At 38.1% G+C, this 18924-nt stretch overlaps 3 protein-coding genes across 6 annotated transcripts; 1 reads left to right on the forward strand and 2 right to left on the reverse strand.

Moving 5' to 3' along the window:
• Window positions 1–63: 63 nt before the first annotated feature.
• Window positions 64–7242, reverse strand: prkag1 (protein kinase, AMP-activated, gamma 1 non-catalytic subunit). The gene is made up of 13 exons (XM_063911146.1): window positions 7027–7242; window positions 5818–5869; window positions 5620–5720; window positions 5451–5532; window positions 5301–5359; window positions 4758–4803; window positions 4600–4654; window positions 3921–4047; window positions 3567–3732; window positions 3426–3463; window positions 2939–3085; window positions 2534–2633; window positions 64–2171 (listed from the first exon to the last, which is right to left on the reverse strand). Exons 1-13 carry the CDS (start codon window positions 7033–7035, stop codon window positions 2161–2163), a joined length of 993 nt encoding a protein of 330 aa, XP_063767216.1. The 5' UTR covers window positions 7036–7242; the 3' UTR covers window positions 64–2160.
• Window positions 7243–7415: 173 nt separating this feature from the next.
• Window positions 7416–11788, reverse strand: rhebl1 (Ras homolog, mTORC1 binding like 1). The gene is made up of 8 exons (XM_063910234.1): window positions 11363–11788; window positions 10365–10436; window positions 10198–10265; window positions 9838–9920; window positions 9641–9697; window positions 9491–9538; window positions 9231–9312; window positions 7416–9109 (listed from the first exon to the last, which is right to left on the reverse strand). Exons 1-8 carry the CDS (start codon window positions 11412–11414, stop codon window positions 9017–9019), a joined length of 555 nt encoding a protein of 184 aa, XP_063766304.1. The 5' UTR covers window positions 11415–11788; the 3' UTR covers window positions 7416–9016.
• On the forward strand, window positions 11066–18608 carry LOC134882494 (zinc finger protein Eos-like). 4 transcript variants are annotated; one of them, XM_063910232.1, is made up of 8 exons: window positions 11066–11156; window positions 14207–14264; window positions 14379–14483; window positions 14804–15058; window positions 15614–15781; window positions 15879–16028; window positions 16322–16453; window positions 17031–18608. In XM_063910232.1, exons 2-8 carry the CDS (start codon window positions 14225–14227, stop codon window positions 17888–17890), a joined length of 1710 nt encoding a protein of 569 aa, XP_063766302.1. In that variant the 5' UTR covers window positions 11066–11156; window positions 14207–14224; the 3' UTR covers window positions 17891–18608. The 4 variants fall into 4 exon arrangements, with proteins under 4 accessions (XP_063766302.1, XP_063766300.1, XP_063766303.1 ...); XM_063910230.1 differs by lacking the exon at window positions 11066–11156 and adding an exon at window positions 13013–13139 and having other exon boundaries at window positions 17031–18607; XM_063910231.1 differs by lacking the exon at window positions 11066–11156 and adding an exon at window positions 13367–13632 and having other exon boundaries at window positions 17031–18607.
• Window positions 18609–18924: the final 316 nt, after the last annotated feature.

Consider the following 18924-nt stretch of genomic DNA (forward strand, 5'->3'; position numbering starts at 1 on the left):
GTGTTTATTGCTCTGTATCTGAAAATATAAAATCATAAGTAATTCAAGTCATAATGTCTGCAGTCAAGTCACAATTATTTACTAGTATTTAGTATCATGTCATTTATTTTCTGTCATAATAAAAGCAAAGTCTTCAAAACAGTCGACTCAAGTCCAAGTTACAAAAACTTGGGTCAATATCTCTAAGACCAACTCATATACACTGCATAATAAATACAAACCTCAACTTGTATTTTAAAAAAGGTTTGCTATGTGGAGGTGATGACGTCATTTTGTTATGCGCTTTTTCCACTGGCTAAAACAGTTATTGTTGGAGTGTGAATCAATTTCACTTCACCTGGTTACATCTTTAAATTAATTATATGTGATGCTATAAAACATATAATATGATTTAAAACAATCTCTCTCACTTTTTATTGCTCATCCTTCCAAGGTAATCTCAATGCAGATCACTGCAAAAACTGTGCGTTTACAAACAGGTGTTCACATTTCATTGACATATGTAGAACAGCAGGTGTGAGATGTTCCTGGCCCATCCTCTTTTGAAAATGGAAAAGGAAATGCTGGTTTTGAGTGATTTTGATAATTTCCCCTAAATACAATTAACATAAAATGTTTAACTGAATGCAGCAGACATCACAAATCATCACTGACATCAAAATTAAACACTAAAAAGGTAGAAATCATAAAACCATCAATGCCCTTCCCTTTTACGATACCAAAGAGCCAAAGTGTGATTAACAAAACGGGCAGAGAAAAAAAAATCTCTCTAAAGTCAAATGTACAATCCATTACACATGTTGTAACATGAAAACACAGAGAAAATAGCAAAACACAGAATCCATAAATATCCAACGGTCATCTCCACCAGCAGGCATTGATACTGATCTGAATTGCACCAATGAGTTCCTCTTCTCTTGAGCCTAATATTATTAAACTGTTCTAAGACTAGAGTTGCAACGATGAATTGGCTCGTCTGTTTTGAATGGATTTGTCCTTATAGATAGGCTTTTTCAGCTTTTAAATATGGACATTCCTGCTTTTCTCTGATGTGGATCATGTTAAATTGATTATTTGGGGTTTTGGACTGACAGAACAAAACATTTAAAGACATCACCTTTGACAGAGAAACTGAATGTTTTCTGACATTTTATAGATCAAACAAACAGATCCATTCTCTACATTGCAGTCTGGCTTCACAACTGATTCAATCCTGAGTCTTTGAAATATTTGCACATGTTATATGTAATCAATTGATTTAATTGTTGAAAAACTTCCTGGCTTATTTCAAATATAATCAGACCATGACCAATGCAGACGACTGGTCATCTCAAAGGCCTTTGAAGACTAGAGTTTGTATGATTAATTGAGCTAACCAAAGCAAATTGTAGCATTAAGCTAGTGTATGAGGGACACAAGTACAGATAAATACTTCTGTAACCATCTAACCTTCAAAATGTCTTTGCAAATTTGTAGTTTTTCCAAGGTAAAATTTGTATAAATCCATCCTTCAAACACGTCTAAATAATAAAACCAATAAGGAAAATAAGATCATTTGGCAGGAAAAAACACAGATTTTATGTACAAAGTTCAGGACTCAGGCTGATGTAGGGACGTGCCAGAACAATAATGCACACCAAATATTAATGTGAAAAAGACACACTGTTTAAAATGATTTTACATAGGCTTTTCTGCATATAGATTCCAGCTGTATTAAAATAATTATATTCTGCTAACAAAAGGCATTACAGGTAAATCAGTTTTTCTTTAGCTTGCGACTGATTGCATAATTAAAACTGTTGAGAATGAATTGGTAATAAGAGCCATAATTAATGGCCTGAGAAGACCATCGAGCAGTGGGAATGATGCCTGCTCAGAGAAGACGGCTCCTCGTCCAGAGGTCTTTACATCTCTCGTTGCTTGGAATTTGGCTCGTTTTTTCAGGAGCTTCTGTATGTCTTATGCTACTACAATTTTATTTTGCTTTGTTGCTAAAGCTTCATATTTTAGCAGAGAAGGAGAAGGATTCATGTGTTAATATATGAAGTGTGGGGACAGGAGATAGGTGATGGTACTTCAATATGCACATGCCTGTTCTTTCTCCATTTGCTCTACCATTCTCTAAAAATTGTGTAGCCTTCTTTGTTTCAGAAACATCCCTCAAGCTGTGCCTGTGGGAAGAAAAAGAAATCATTACGTTGTTCATCATAAACATATTGAGTAGATCACTGAATGCAATTTTTCCATCTTTTATCTAAAAACCAAAACAATTGTGTTACTTTTTTGTGAAGGGAAATTAAATTGTATATTCCTACAGAGAGATGAATCAGAGAAGGTATTATTCTATACTCTATACTGTGTGAGTGGGTCGAATCAGCTGACAACTGCCGGTTTTGGAAAACTTGTTAATGATGACCTCTTTTAATACAGCAGTACTTTTATCAATACTGTATTCATAATATGCTGTTGCTTCAACTTAAAATGAGTAAATTCAAAACATCTTAAGAACGCTAATCAACGGTACTGAACTTACCCTCTTCCCCATCAGTTAGGACTAATGCCTGCAGAATATCTGAAAGGGAGACTATTCCCTTCACCACTTCCTGCTCGTCCACCACTACCAGTCTGTGCACCTGGAGGAAACACGACCGTAAACGTTACTCTCACCTCTGGAAAAGGGTATTACTTCAATGGCCAGAAGAATTTATAAGTCACTGATACATGAAATGCCAGATGTCAGATGTCTTGTTGCGTAAGGTGCTTTCACATTGGATTTGTCCCTTAACTTAGGACTTTGATTTAAAAACAAATGGAGGAACATTTCTGACACGATATATCATAGGCCATTTAAACTCTGGACAGTTATAGCAAAAAGCAACAGGGCCATCAGACATAAAACGCGGCTGCTCTGTGACACATGATGACATGCAACCCTCACCTCGGCCTCCACCAGTCTGTTGATGATTGCCTCCAGGGTCTCGTGCCTGTTGCAGGTCAGCACTCCTTCAAAGTACTGAGAACGGTGCTGCAAGGCTTTTGTTACCGTCAGATCCAAGTTGTTGTACGTCTTCTCTGCGGCCAGATTCTGCAGAAACACAGGACTTCAGGTTAAACATGTTAGGTTTCACAAAAAGTTTGAAAGAAATACAGAGGCAATTTGAGCCTTGAGTTTAAAAATCATTCTATATATTATATCAAGTAAGTCTGAGTGATATGAATAAATCCTCTATAATGCAATATGAAATATTGCATCCCAAGATTTTCATGCAAAAAATAATTTGTAAACTGAATATTTTGGACTGTTGGTCAAATCAAGCAAACATTTGAATGCATTGATCTGGGCATCGGGAAATTATACAAGCATCAGTGCGTGTGTAGGCTAAAAATAAATTTAAAACATTGATAAAAGATGAATAACCACTTACTATAACATCAAATTTTGAGTATATATCCACCACTCGACCTGCAGGAGAGGCACCATATTAGTACACAAACATACTAAATTAAAGAGGTCTTTGTCACTGATGCAAAATCAACACAGATGTCATTTCAACCAGCACGCATACCTTTGTCATCCAGGACGGGGAGCGCCGACACTCGCTGTTCAACAAAAATACCCAGCGCCGTGTACAGTGGTGTGTCTGTGCGGACCACTGCTATGTTTTTGAACGTTCCGATGTTCAGGTCCTCTAAGGTTTGTCCCAGGAAAGAGGGTTTTGGCATCTCTGATATCTGGAAACAACAAGAGATTGAGCACGTTTTATCAAAAATGTGGGAGATTGGATGTCTATGTAAATATTGTTATAATGATAACTTTTTTCTTAACTGTAGCAAATATTCTTTACTCTATACTCAATATCTGCCATTATATGGAATTTATTCAATGTAGTACTGGTAAGGACTGGAAAAAGGAAACTTACAAAAAGCTTCAGGAACTTGAGAATCCTCTTGTGTGTGAGAATATAGAGTGTGTTCCCGGTCAGGGGGTCGATTACTGGCAGTCTGTGGATCTTATTCTTCAGCAGGGATGATACTGCATCATACAAACTGAGACACAGAGAAGTTTATAGAGGACTAGGTCAATCGAGGGGTTTTGGACATAGCATGTTGAAAGATGATTAATCTAAAGAATAATGTTAGCATTTCTATTATTGGTGACCCAGTGAGAAAGGTAATCATTGCATCACAGCATACTAACAGAACTTCAAATCTCCCAGTATCTTTATTTAGATTTAGAAAACTTTGAAAGTATTGGAGATAATGATAACTTTATGCAGTTCATATGAGTTCTACTATCAATCACATAATTGTAGAAAAGCTGCTTGTAGCCTCATCTTATTGCCAGGTAGTGTTTGAACTCTGCCTCTAGAAACAGAGACCTTTGTCAAACCAAAAAGTTGTGAAGGAACATTTCAGACAGCTTTTTGTACAATCTCAAAGAGATTTGCTGTGAGTAGGGCAACTTTAAGGAGTTACTCTCACAGGCTTAACTATCAGATGCCTCCGCATGCATCCTCTGTGTGTCCAGAAAACAGAACCAAAAACAAAATGTAATTGCCTTGAAGTACTTGAAGTAAAAGATGAAGAAAATACACTCACCTCGCATTGGGAGAAATGCTAACCAAGGGTTTAAAAGAGTCTTGCAGGTACAACTCTATTCCAAACAAGAACAGAAGATACAGTCAAGACCTTCACAATTCCACAAGTCAGTTTAAAGAAGTATTATATATCATTTCATATTAATTAAACTTCATCACCTCGCCACGTTTCAATTTTGTGTTCTTCCAACTCATATATCTGAACCTAAAGGATAATGAAAGAGAGAAAGGGTTGACTTGTGCAAGAAGCTCTGAGAAAGATGAAGTAGGGCTGCAACTAAAGATATTAATATATAGGATATTATAGATAAAGCTCTAGATGCATCTCTAAATGTATAGACTAATTGTTTGGTCTGTAAAATGACCATTCTAGATTTTGAAAAATCCATGGTGATGTATTTTATTGTCTGAGGAAAGCAGGAAATCTCTACATTTAGGAACCTAAAAAGAGCATTTTCATACTTCAATCTGCTATCAAAGCAGTTGGTGATAATGTTTTTGTTCCAACTAATGATTAAGTCAACTTATTATTGCAGATATTTAATCAAAACAAGCTTGAAAAGTTGCAAAGGTCACATTCAGAATCCTATTAGATAAAACACAGCCTGTCAAATTAAGCGAGAAGTAGAACTTCGAGATTGAATATGTTAAACCTCATTATACAATTCTAAGACAATACCCATTTAGTATCCACATTCTTACCAATGGAGATTTGTAGTAGCGATGAAGGATGTTAATAAAGTCTGTGATGGTCAGCATCCCTGTGGAGATACATGAGGATAATCAAGTCAAACCTTTATTTAATGTTGTCTTACACAGAGTGAAAGTGTACCAAATGAAAATTGTCCTTACCAACGAAGCACTGCTTCTTGCTGTCCCACAGAGGTGCTGCTCTTACCCCATTGGAAACAAGAGCAAAAAAGGCTTTCTTCACCTGTAAGATTATTACAGCAAATAGTTCAGTTTAAATTTGCCAATGACAGATACGTTCCATTTATAAAATGTATAGTTTATGTTTTACCTGAAGTGATGTATCAAACACCACAAGTTTGGAGCTGGTCGGTACGAGGTCATAACACCGATGGGACTTCATAAACCTGGTGTACACATTGTGCTCTGGGTCTGAAGGAATGACAGAGACAATTCAGGACATTATTTCCCGTTTTTAAACATCACTGTTTCGGAGTTTGGTCTCACTGCATTTCTACAATTTGTTTACCTTCTATGACAGGGTCCTTTTTGCCCTCAAGATCATCAATAGCCACTGGAATCTGAAATAAAATAGGTAAAGCTCTTTAACATTCAATTGTCTAGCCAAAGTCCAAACAAGTGTGTGTGTGTGTGTGTGTGTGTGTGTGTGTGTGTGTGTGTGTGTGTGTGTGTGTGTGTGTGTGTGTGTGTGTGTGTGTTCGTGTGTGTGTGTAAACTTTAATTATTTAGAAGCCTGCATAACATGGCTCATCCAATACTGTGCAATTGCACTTAGGGTAGGCATGTGGTTTAAAATGCTTAATATTTGAGGTTAGGTGCAATCTGAAAAATTGTAAGGTGTATGTATAATGTTGTATTATGCTAACTTTGGAGTAGGATGAATAAAAGGTCGGCTTGGTTCAAGTTAAGTTAAGAGTAGAGTGGATCGTGTAGGTAACAATGTGTAGCCTATATTGTATGCGTGCTCGAGTCAAACTTAACGTTATGTATTAGGTTGTTGTCAAGGTGCATTCATCAAGGTCTCACTAACATTTGGTTCACAGCATTATTACCCATTATACGCGCCGACCCATTGATTATAATTGAGTGTAGCTAATTAGTTGCAGCTCCTGTATACAGTGCCTGATATCAACAAGTTTAACAACTTGAGCTAAGCACAACCCTTTACTTGCTTTCGAAATGTGAACCATCGCTATAGTTCTATCCGCAGGTGTAAACGATTCATTTGACACTATTGTTTTAAAATATGCTGAGCCTTTTCGGCAAACAGACGGACAATGTCCTCGTTGTTGAAGTTAAGTGCTTAAACACCACTTTGAGACGTTGGTATAAGATTAGCATTAAGCATTAGCAACAAGCTAGCTGCTAGTCTGTTGACATTAGCGAGCCAGTCGAGGTGCCTTCATAGAGCTGTGGCTTTTACTTCGGTGGCACTAGTAAGGTTTTATTTTACACTATGTCTTGGTTAGCTTATAAGATAACTCTGCAACGATACCGGGGGGAAATAAAACATAGTGTTAGGGCTGTCCTGGCGGTTGGCTACAGTTAATAACAAGTGAGCTTACGTTACCTTGAGAACTACTCTGCCAAGAATGAGCTAACTTACTTAGCTGCTAACATTAGCGTACTTGTGAAAGTCAGGTTATAACTAAGGTGAACAAGGGTTAGTTAAAAACCTAACTATCTATCCACGCTTAAGTAGACTAGATACACTTACACACTCCATATTCCATTCAGGGTTTCTCCTTCCTGTAGTTGGGTTCGTTTACAGCTGGTGGGATCTTGCAGGCAGAACCACGCAGGTCTTCCGCTACAGCTCGCAATGAGAAACTTGGCTTGGTTGGCGTTCGTTACCGTAGTTCATGTGATGTTATCGCACCACCATTTCATCTTCTGAAGGCAATGAATTAACCCCACATCCTATGATGCTGTGTATGCCTACCTACATGCTTTATATAAAAACGAAGCGTGGAAGTGAAGTTACATTATACCCAAGTAGCCTACTGTATTACAACAACCTATGCAACCCCACAGTAAACTTTGAGGTATTATACTCTAAATAGGCGAGCCCGACTGTAATCCAGTTAAAACCAGCACAAGGACACATTAAATGAGTAACAGATTTATTTATATACAAAACTGTTTACAGCAAGATCTCTGAATAAACATTGACCCACAAGGGGATATTGGTGTTCAGGTGCACAACAACACCTGCACAGTGGTATCAAGTCAACAGAAAGAAAAAAAACTACCCCTTTAAGAGCACCTTGAGTCACGAAGGGAAGTAGATGTGGGAGTTTGAGAAACTGTAAGGCACAGGACACAGCATCACCAGCTAAGTTCAACCATCATTATCAATCAACTACTCAGCAAAGCACTTTTTTAAAAAAAAGTTACAATTACCCACAAAAGGTTTAACATGAGGATTATGGGGGGGGGGGTGGGGGACTAAGGAAAAAAAAGTATTAAGGATCTCATTCATCTGACAGTGATCATGCAAGTCGAAAATTAGAATTAAATTGACTGCATGACATCCTGGCTTGGTTTAATCAAGCCAGTATAAACCATCACATCAAAACCATGAGATCAAAGATTGCTGAACTAAATGTGTAGCCTTCAAACACTTAAATAGTCTTACGCAATGTTAAAATGTTATTTTAAAAAATGCAATTCAATAATGTTCATAATGCATTTAAAAGTATATTATCTACTTGGAATATTGAAAGGAGAGCAAACCAGCACCACTCAAAATATAACCAATAGTATCAAACCGATTTCTAAGATTCTATTGGTATTGTATAAAAAGGCCATAACTGGTAAATACCAAAAATCTATTCCAACCTATACTAAAAATATTTGAGAGTTCCCCATGACATCTTGATTATAGTCAGTAAGGAGAAATTAAACTGTATAAACCACTGAAGAGGACTACTGTGCTTAGCAGAAAAGCTTAAAATGTGAGTTTTTAGATATACAAATAGATTCCTCCATCGTGAAGACAAAGTTCAAGAGTTCATTGGTGAAAGGTACCTGAAGAAAAGTCGACAACAAATTACAGTGAGAAAAACTGTGAAAGAAGTGATATTTCTTATGTTCAATTTCCTCCAGGGTCTTTAAGGTACTCCATTTGTAAGAGATACTGACATTTTAACACCACATTTAAAGCAATGTGAACTGTGACTCTCAATCAAAAAGAAATAATACCAGTCCTTAAAAAGAGGTTATTTACCAGCCCTACCTTTATATTAACTCCACTAATCAAAAAGTTAGGAGATATAAGCCAATGGCGTCTCAAACTTCAGATTTAGAATTAATTACCAAAATATACTTAATAAATAATTTGATGCAATTGATTGGGACCAATTTGTCTGGAAATATGTTTTTGTATTCTGGGCATTTGAATAAATGTTTTGCCTAGTTTAAGATGACATTTCAGTATTTAAAGAAAGTATTTACTGTTGGTAATTCTTTGTCTAACAAAGATTAATCTTGCTCTTAAAAAACGTTTCCTTGCGGTTACAACATGTGGGATAGTTTTATCAACTGTTCGGGCCAGTTGCCTTGCTATGTAAATCAATAAAGCATCACAATGGAGCAGAAAAGTTCCACTGCAGTGTCTTGGTGTCGGTGAGGTCACGATTGGCAAGCTGGTGAAGTTGTGCCTCTTGTCTTCAGCAAATGAGCTTACTGATGTCCTGGATACACGTTCACATCACAGCACACTTCTTCTCCTCTGGAGGTGCATTCCCATCAGCTTTCTCCATCTCCAAAATGATCCGCTTAAAAACCTCCACAGCAGTCTGCAGTGCAAGAATGTTGTAATTAGTGAGATGAAACATATTGAAATTAATGTAATTGTGTGAATCTTTGTCAGAATGATTATGTGTACTGCATTGATGAATTGGAAATATTTGTCATTACCTCATTTTCCTTGGCTGAGGACTCCATGAATGCAGCTCCCCAGGAATCAGCAAGTTTCTTTCCCTCCTCTGGCTTGATAACCCTGGGAAAATAGAAAATGGAAACTTCAGTTTTGGAAAACTCCTTTTGTATTTAGCTAAAGAGGTAATACAGGGTAACATAATCAATTGTTAGTTCTTCTCTTTTCATGAAAAAATTGTATTATGGTGTAATTCTGACTATTAGTTTAGATTCTAAATACGTTCAATAATCTTGATTACCTTTCCATGTGGAGATCTTTTTTGTTCCCTACAAGAACAGTTGGGACCCTTAAAAAAAAAAAAAAATCTTGTTGGAAAACAAAATCATTTAAACATTTTTAAAAAGACAATTTTGGAACTGTTGTATTTTAAATATCAAACTAAACTTACTGAATCTTCCCAACCATGTCTAGCAGCTTGTCATGTAGAACCTGCACAACTTCAAAACTGAACAGGGAAAGAAATCAAAGTATTTTTCATAAATTGTAAGACACAAAGTGTAGTCTACATAATATAGAATATTTTAAAGACATGTAACAGTGTATTCCTCTTTATTCATACAGATATGAAAAAAAACATTCACTCACCTTTTATTGGAAGTCACTGAATAGACAAGGACATAGCCATGGATGTCCATTGAGTGGGATTGGTGAAAAATTGAGTACTCATCCTACAGACAGAAAAAGGTATATTATAATCTAATCTGGCATTAAAGTTACCAAACACAACACATCACTAAATAGAGTCAGACATACAAGACTATAGCTTCAAATGTAACATACACATTTGAATGCGTAATTAAGGTTACACTTTTTTTGCATTTCTATTCATACAGTTAAAATGAGTGTTTGTGCATAAATGCTGATATTATAATTAACTTATCAGGAGAGTTGAATTAAAACTAAGAGCTAAGTGCTTGTGTCAGATATGTTGGTAGATGAACTTACTTGTCCAGCTGTATCAACCAGCTGAAGATTGAAGTCTTGACCATTCACACTGACCAATTTGTTAAAGGCTGGGGAAAGAGATCCACACAAAAATATATTAGATCAAGCCCTATATTTAAGGACTTTTAGCTGCAATATCTTGCACAAAATATAATAATGACACGTACTGTTTTCGATGGTGGGGTCATAGGAGTCAACAAACTGTCCTTCCACAAACTGTATTGTAAGAGACGACTTTCCTGTGCAAGGCAAAGAAACATATCATGGTTGTTGTTGTTGTTGTTGTTGGGGATATTCATACAAAGTTAAAACTTTATCTTGATAACAATCAACTTCATTTACTCGCACACGCACGCACACACAAATAATGTGTCATTGTAGTAACATTTGGAAATAGGTCATGTTTGTGTATGGAAACCCTATTATATTAAGAAAAACTCAGATTTTGTGAGGCCAAAGGATCAACCTGATGATACAGACTGAAGAATTGACCGATATGAACAGGTGAATTGATAGTGCTCTTAAAGATACAACAGGTTCTGCTACCACAGCTATCAAAATGTGTGATCCTATGTTCATATATGGGGTAATTTATATTCTTTACAGATATTATTTGTAAATGCTTTTGATGCATTATTGATGAAATTATTTTCTTAAACATTTTTAAAAAACGTGATAAAACATGATTAGACAAAACGTTTGCGATTGCATGACACCTGAACGTTTTGTTTACTACGGTGAACACAGAAAATGATTAGTAACTAGTGTGGCGCAACATCAGACACATTCAGATATTTCCGAATATAAACGACTGATGATGGTTAGAAGCTGATTTGATTAATTTCTCGACATCACAGACTTGTTAGACTTCAACAGTCACCTCTAGTCTCCATACTAGGATGTCAACGGCTGAGCTAACTTTGTTTTCACACGTTACAACTAGTAACAGATGGCTTAAGGTATTCACAATCGGGGATTGTTAATTGTTAGTGTGGTTTTGTTATCAACTTGCTCGGCAAACACACGGAGCACAAAGACCCTGGACGAATGTAATCTAGCGTTTGTGGTGTTAGTTGAATACACTAAAGAGGAAAACAAAGCGTTAGCCTGTTAGCTAGTTAGCTGACTAACATTAGCTGCTCACCAGCTCGTGTGCTTTACTCACCTACAGACCTGTAACCTATAACAGCAATCTTTCGATGTTTTGGTTGAGGCATTTTGGTGAAAAACGGTGTTCAAAGGGTTTTATTGAACGTAGTACGCAACCTAGTTTTACTATCTAAACAAACTTTTATCGCCACATTCGTATAACATCACGTGACAACAACAAACTTTCGGAGCTGCCGCTCGAGCTCTCTGCTGGGCCTCGAGCTTGAAGTTCGGAGTTTAAGTACACAAAGTACAACTCCTATTTATTCAAAAAAATCTCTCTTTCTGTGTGAAAATTTTTACTCGACATCGATCGATAGGTGAAAATGATGAAATTGTTGTTCCAACTGAAACTGAAATCGAAAAAAAAGTCTCGCTCAACGCTGTTACGATTAGCGAGTAGAGCTGACGGAAACTGTCATTGTGTAAGCACAGCACACCGTCGTAAAAACAGCCAATACGTCATAACTGACACATCTTGTACAGTAGAGGTCACTGTGCGTCCGGGATAAGCAGATTTATGATAGACAGCCTTTTTCAGTCTGTCCTTCAAACTCAGTCACCGATTAAAATCTGCAGTAGCAGTAGATGGCAAAGTACGTATACTCTAGTAAGAACAACTTGTAAAACCACAGAGGCTAGTAGAAAAAAGCCAATTAAAAGTATAATTCCAGCAACAATGTATAAGCATCAAGATATAAGAGCACATAATTAAAAGTTGGCTAAATATTCAGCAAAAACCACCATTTGAGGAAAGGTTAATGTATTTTCTGGATTATATATTGATGCATTCGTGTGTTTATAGTTTAATGTTGCGCCTAAAGGAACATGTTATTTGTATTTATTTATTTTATTCTTTATATACTACCAGGTAGCAAATTTGGAATAGTATCAAGGGATCAAACATTTTTTATTTTTTTAATGGACTGAGGCCTTCAACATTTTGTTATTTATGGGGTTATTTTATGAAAATCTCTGAAACTGCTGTCATTTTGTATCACCCGAACCAAAGGAAATCCGATACAGTTTAAAGTACATAAATATAGACCTGCCACTAGTGTGTATTCACTTTAATTAGATAACTGAACATGCCATTTCCTAATTGAAATAGAAAAATATTGGGTCTGGTACTGGAGATGAAGCTGTTGTCCCTCAACCTGGGTCTTCATGCCATTATTTAGTACAGAACACATTTTGAAAAAGTATTATTTTAAAAATAAAAACGTACCCACTCTTTGATCTGATTTAGATACATTAGAATACCTTGCATGTATATTACATTAATCAAATTCATTTCTGTTGTAGCCTATCCGATGTCTCTGTATCTTAAATAGTATTATTACTACACACAGGTTCATTGTAACCTGTGTTGTCTTCATGAATCTGAGCTGTTGTTTTGGTTAGTTTTGTTTATATTAATTGTTTTTACTTATTTTACTGTCCTGTGGAGATCCATAGTGTGAATATGTTCTACATGTTCTATTAATTCAAAAATGATTACAAATAACGGTAATGTAAAACAACACACAAATAAGTCGTGTTAGCTGTGTATGTGTTTGCTTGTGCGACATAAATTATTCATGTTTTCTTTAGTTAATTTCACAGTTTTTCGTAATACATATTCGTAGTTCAAATGAGGCCATTCACTGTCGCTTTTTGAGAGGCAGCAACGTTTGGCATCTGACCGGAAATTGTTTGGATCTGGATGTAAACGCTGCCGGGAGATGCTGCCGTCATAAACAGGCAGATGAAAATACAGAATAATCTCCCTGAAACGGCCCTGTCAGGGACAGGTAATGCAACAGTTACTGTGATAAACAGACAACTTCAAAAGTACTTTCTATAATGTACTATTTCCGCTGTGCCGTGTTCAGGGAGAGCTAGCTCGCTAGCTTAACACTGGCTGGTTAGCAATAGCATTTGGGAGGGGGTGGGTGCCATAGCAACCGTTTAGGAAACATTGACGGTGGCTTGCTAGTGGCTAACGTTGGTTTGTATTGCTAGCGATAAACACAACCTCGCAAAGACTTGGGTGTTCAATTTAGCGCCATGTTAATAATGAATGTCACAAGTCAACTTAATATACCTTGTGTCATCTCCCACATTACTTAGCTTGACCTTTGCGACATTCTTTTCAATAAACTGCCGAGGATGGCAGACGGATGTAACGTTGTAGTGTGAAGTTTAGCTTACGTAGCTAACGGTAATTTAACATGCTAACGTTAGCTACAGAGGCCGATCCATGGACTTAGGTTACCTCAACGCAACGGTTATGTAAAAATCAAAGTAAAGGCTTTTTATCTTTCTTGATCTCGATGTGTTTGTCAGACTATCATGTCTCAAATGAGCCTAATATTAAATTAGCCTGAACATTAGCCTACTTTATTAATGTTGTCATGTGTCAATGAGCTGATCTGTGGCTGCTATAAGGTTTGAGTTGACGATAACTTAGCTGCTAGATAACTTGTTTGGTACGATTAATTCTCCTACGTCAACTCATCTTCAACTCATATATTGTCAGTGCTAGTAGCTAATGTTGCAGTTCACATTGGTGCAGTTCAGGATGTATTTCTTAGTGCCTGAAGTTGCACTGACTAGTTTGTAGTTAGCTGACATTCATGTGTAATATCACAGACATCTTGTATTCTAATCCTAAACGTCTCTGAATTACCTTTTCATGCTTTGTCCAATTTAAGTTTAAGTGTATGAGAGGTTTTAATTTTCTCATGTGATATCAAGTTGGACCTCTACCTGTAACTCCTGAATTTTTACCTGTTGTATTAATGGATATGCATAACACACGTTGTCCTCGATGTGTTTTGTTAAAGATAATTCAGATTGATCTTAACTGTCATTTCAGTATTCAGATTGAACTAGTATGGATGTTGATGACTGCAATGGCCCGTCTTGCATATCAGGTAAGACTCCTATTATTCCTCTTAATTCAGTTTTTCTTAACAGTTGTACTTACTTTCATTAGTTGGCATGTGGCTCAAATAACAGATATCGCTGTTTCCACTCTTCTATTGCAGCTAGTGGAGACTCTTCAATGGAAAGAGAGTTTTCTGGGGCTCTTGGAAGAGCAACAGTGAGCACCCCAAACAGCAAGGATACCTCCCCTAGTCGCTCACTCAGTGGTAAGTGAGAAAAAAATGTAATTTCTCAAAAAGAGACTGTAATGGTTATTAAAATTCACTTCTTTTTTAAGTTCAAATGTTTTTAAACCAGTGCTGTGAAACCAAACCAGGCTAAATAGAAAACCAATCAAAAATATCAGCTTCACTCAGATTTGCACTAGCTTAACAGACAACTTGTGGAGGTAAACTACAGTGTACTTACTTTTATCACACAAGTAATTACAAATAAACACACCTTGTTGTCTCTTTCTCTTACATCGGGCAATATGCTGGTTAAAAGTATTTAACACCTCCTTTATGTTTGCTCTTTTCCTCTGTAGCCAACTCCATTAAAGTTGAGCTGTACAGCGATGAAGACCCAGGTCGCAGTACTGAAGATGAAAGAGGGGAACGGCTAGAAGAAGGGGGTCCTGAGCTGACATCTGAGGCTGTTGGAGGCTACAGGGAGCTCACCAATCCTGAATCCATGCAAGCTGGAGCCACCAGACTGCCAAATGGAAAGCTCAAATGTGACATTTGTGGAATGATCTGCATTGGACCTAATGTTCTCATGGTGCACAAACGCAGCCATACAGGTAACTCATTGGATTAGTTCAGTTAGGTCATCTCTGTGTGAAAACATTTGCTTTATGTGAAGATATAAGGTTAGATACATGTCCAAATACCTGGCATCAATGTTGAAATGTAATGTTGTTCTTGTACTCATAACCTTCTACACACATTGATGTGTTGTTTGCCATTCTTAACTGAAGTACTGAGCAAATAATAATAATTTGTGTTAAGTCACTACACTATTTACTGGAAGAACTGGTCCTAAAACCATTATTTCAGCTTGCTGAAAAGCACATGTTCATAAGGAAGTGAGATTATTTGATAAGAACATTGGATTACCCTGAAATGCCAGGAATAAGGTTACTGTCCCTTTCCATTTGTGGGTGGAATTAAGAAATCAAAGACTGATGGGAATGGAGAGATATTTTCACACAAAGTATGATGCTTTCTAACAACTGTTTAAAGCCAAAAATGATATGAGAATGGGTCAAGGGAATTAAGTTATGGAAAGAAATTGGACACACGTTATTTTAGATGTAATCCGACCATTTGGGTTGATGGGTTCGATCTATCCCTAGGTGAGCGACCATTCCAGTGTAATCAGTGTGGCGCCTCGTTCACTCAAAAGGGTAACCTGCTCCGCCACATCAAGCTGCACTCAGGGGAGAAGCCCTTTAAATGCCCCTTCTGCAGCTATGCCTGTAGAAGAAGAGACGCGCTCACTGGCCACCTTCGCACTCATGCCGGTAGGAAAGGTTAAAGGCTGATAATATTTTTCCTTTTTCTTTGTGATAGCATACATTATTGTGACAATGCTTTGCCTTCTTTATACTCTGTTCCCAGTATCCTCTCCAACTGTAGGGAAGCCTTATAAGTGCAGTTATTGTGGCCGCAGCTACAAGCAGCAGAGCACCCTGGAAGAGCACCGCGAGCGCTGCCACAGCTACTTACAGAGTCTGGAGTCACAGCAGCCCTCCAGCGCTCATAATACAGGTACAATTTAATTTAATTCATATAGGTGACATGTCACGGATAAACAACATTTCCACAGTTAAGATCGTAAGCAAAATCTAAATTTAGTGTCTTAAACATTAACTTCCACATGGATTTAAATGGCATTTAGTGGAATGTAGTCTTCGTCCTAAACAAAGTAATGCACACAACCCCTCACTTAGTTACTTTTTAATCCAAACGTTAAAAACCATCAACTTAAACATTTGGGATAAATGCTGTCTGGGTAATAAGACACTCCCCAAATAACATTACAATTTGTTTGTGCTCTGCAGGAGAGGAGATGAGAGAGCTAGAGTTTATACCAGACTCTCTACTGCAATCCTCCTCAGACAAGATGGCATTTATCGATCGTCTTGCCAACAGCATCACCAAACGCAAGAGATCCACACCTCAAAAATTTGTAGGTGAGCATTTGGTCTCAGAGTGGACAATTTGAGGAAACTGAAAGTCGTTTTAATTAGTTGAATTGGGAACCACATACAATAGTACTGATCTTATTCAGCAAGACGTTTTTTATTTTTATGTGTCCAAGCTGCATGCTTGGCTGTAGTTTCAATCCAAACTACAATGTGAATCAGAAACATCTGTGCTATGAATTGATGTTTATTGATTAGTTACACAAATCTTGTGCAGGAAATACAGACTCTGAAAAACAATATAATTAAACAGAACATATTGTATTATTTTAAATCTTATACAAAGCACCATCATTTACAAGTGTTTTAAGTACATTGACTCTAGATGGCACATTCTGAACTTGATTATCTTAAAGTCCAGTCCAGAGGCATTTTGGGAGGAAATCCAATTTAAGTCAGATTTTCAATTAGAACTCCATCATCTTTGGCTCCAATTGAATTATGGCATAACGAATGAATGCAAATAACCTGGCAGGCTGTTCATTTACCTGGACAAGCTGCCTTTTGGACGTCTTCCACAGATTTCCAAAGGACATTAGTATAACATTCTGTTTCTCTATTGCAGGACAGAAGCTCATACGCCTCAACCTTGCAGATGCACCTTATGAGCTCGGCGGTGGTTTGGATAAAGACGGGGAGATGCAGGCAGAGGACTACGAAACCAGACACTTTACTCATCTGGGAGGAGAATACGCAGGTGAAGGTAATGGAGGAGGGGGGGTGTCAGAAACAATGAAGCCTCTACACCTTCCCAGCACTCACCCCTCATGTTTAACAGAACTCAGGCCACTCCGCAGCTCAGTCGCTCTGGGCCCCAGGCTAGATTGCACCGGGACTGGAGCCCAGCTGGGTGCTGCGGGTGTCGGGGGGAGGGAGGCAGCAGAGGGTCACGAAGACCTGCCTGCGGGTCGAAGTCATGCAGCCTCACCTAGCAATGGTTGCCATGACTCTACAGACACAGAGAGCATGCCAGACGAGCCCTGCAACAGTACCGCTCCGGCCCTGCACAGCAACAACGGCCACCATCTCCACCACCCCCAAAACCACCACCCAGCCACTCCTCTGGCTGCACATCACAGGAGCCGGGACAGTCCCAGCCACGCCAAAGACAGGGAGGTGGAAAGGGAGGAGGGAGGTCACCCACCCCTCCCACCTCCCGCCCTCGCTCCAACCCCAAGTTCACCCATGGCACCCTCCTCCACCTCTAGGGAGGCTTTTCGAGTCGTAGACGGGGAGGGGCGAGCCGTGCGCTCTTTTCGTTGCAGGCACTGCCGTGTGCTTTTCCTGGACCATGTCATGTTTACCATCCACATGGGCTGCCACGGTTTTCGGCAGCCTTTCGAGTGTAACATCTGTGGACACCGCAGCCAGGATCGCTATGAATTTTCTTCACACATCGTCCGAGGGGAGCACATTCTGGACTGAGGACATAGGATGGTCAGCCTGCTTTATCTAGAGCTATTTTTACACTGAGAGAAGGACCTGGCTGGGTTTGGTCTGCACACCAGTGAAATAAGACGCGAAATACATTAAACTGATACAAACGCATGTTCCAGCATTAATGGTCAGCTCATATGTGTGTTTTCTAAAACTATTAGCGTGGTCCTTTGTACTTTAAATGCACTTTGATCAATAATCAATTAAAGAAGCACTTTTAATTCCTTGTAGATAATGAGACAATGCACTTTTTCATCCATTGATGTGCCTTGCTCCAAAATTCAGGATTCAAACCTGATGCACAAATTACAGTAGACAAATCTGGCTTTTGTTCATAACCTGAAAACAGTCCCTTCTTGTGCACTTTAACAGCACACCTACAAAACCTTACAAAATAATCTGTAGAAATGTTAATGCCTTGTACTAAAAGCACTTATTTAATGAAATGATTCCCTTACAAATGTTAAGTTCTACACAGATTTTTTCCAACTTGGGGTTGACTCTGTAAATGCTTTTAAAAAATATAATAAAGTGCAGACCAAACTCAAAAACCAGGTCCATGTCGAATAGACGATTTTGAGGGGTTGTCCGTGAATTAGAAATGCACATTTGTTTTTAACTGTGTGTGTGTGTGTGTGTGTGTGTGTGTGTGTGTGTGTGTGTGTGTGTGTGTGTGTGTGTGTGTGTGTGTGTGTGTGTGTGTGTGTGTGTGTGTGTGTGTGTGTGTGTGTGTGTGTGTGTGTGTGTGTGTGTGTGTGTGTGTGTGTGTGTGTGTGTGTGTGTGTGTGTGTGTGTGTGTGTGTGTGTGTGTGTGTGTTTGAGATGGTGATATGTCAGAACCTGTGTTTTATGGAAGCTAATTGAATGAGTAAGGTAGAAAATGAAGGCCTTTGTTTGAATGCCGTGTGGCACCATGTATGAAATGTTTCTTTCTTTCTCTTCTATTACTGCTTTTGTTGCACTGATACCTGCCAGAATACTTTAACTATATTAAACTATTTTACTGAATACAATAATGACCT

The sequence above is a fragment of the Eleginops maclovinus genome, chromosome 20, assembly GCF_036324505.1.
Source record: "Eleginops maclovinus isolate JMC-PN-2008 ecotype Puerto Natales chromosome 20, JC_Emac_rtc_rv5, whole genome shotgun sequence".
NCBI classification, from domain to species: domain Eukaryota; kingdom Metazoa; phylum Chordata; class Actinopteri; order Perciformes; family Eleginopidae; genus Eleginops; species Eleginops maclovinus.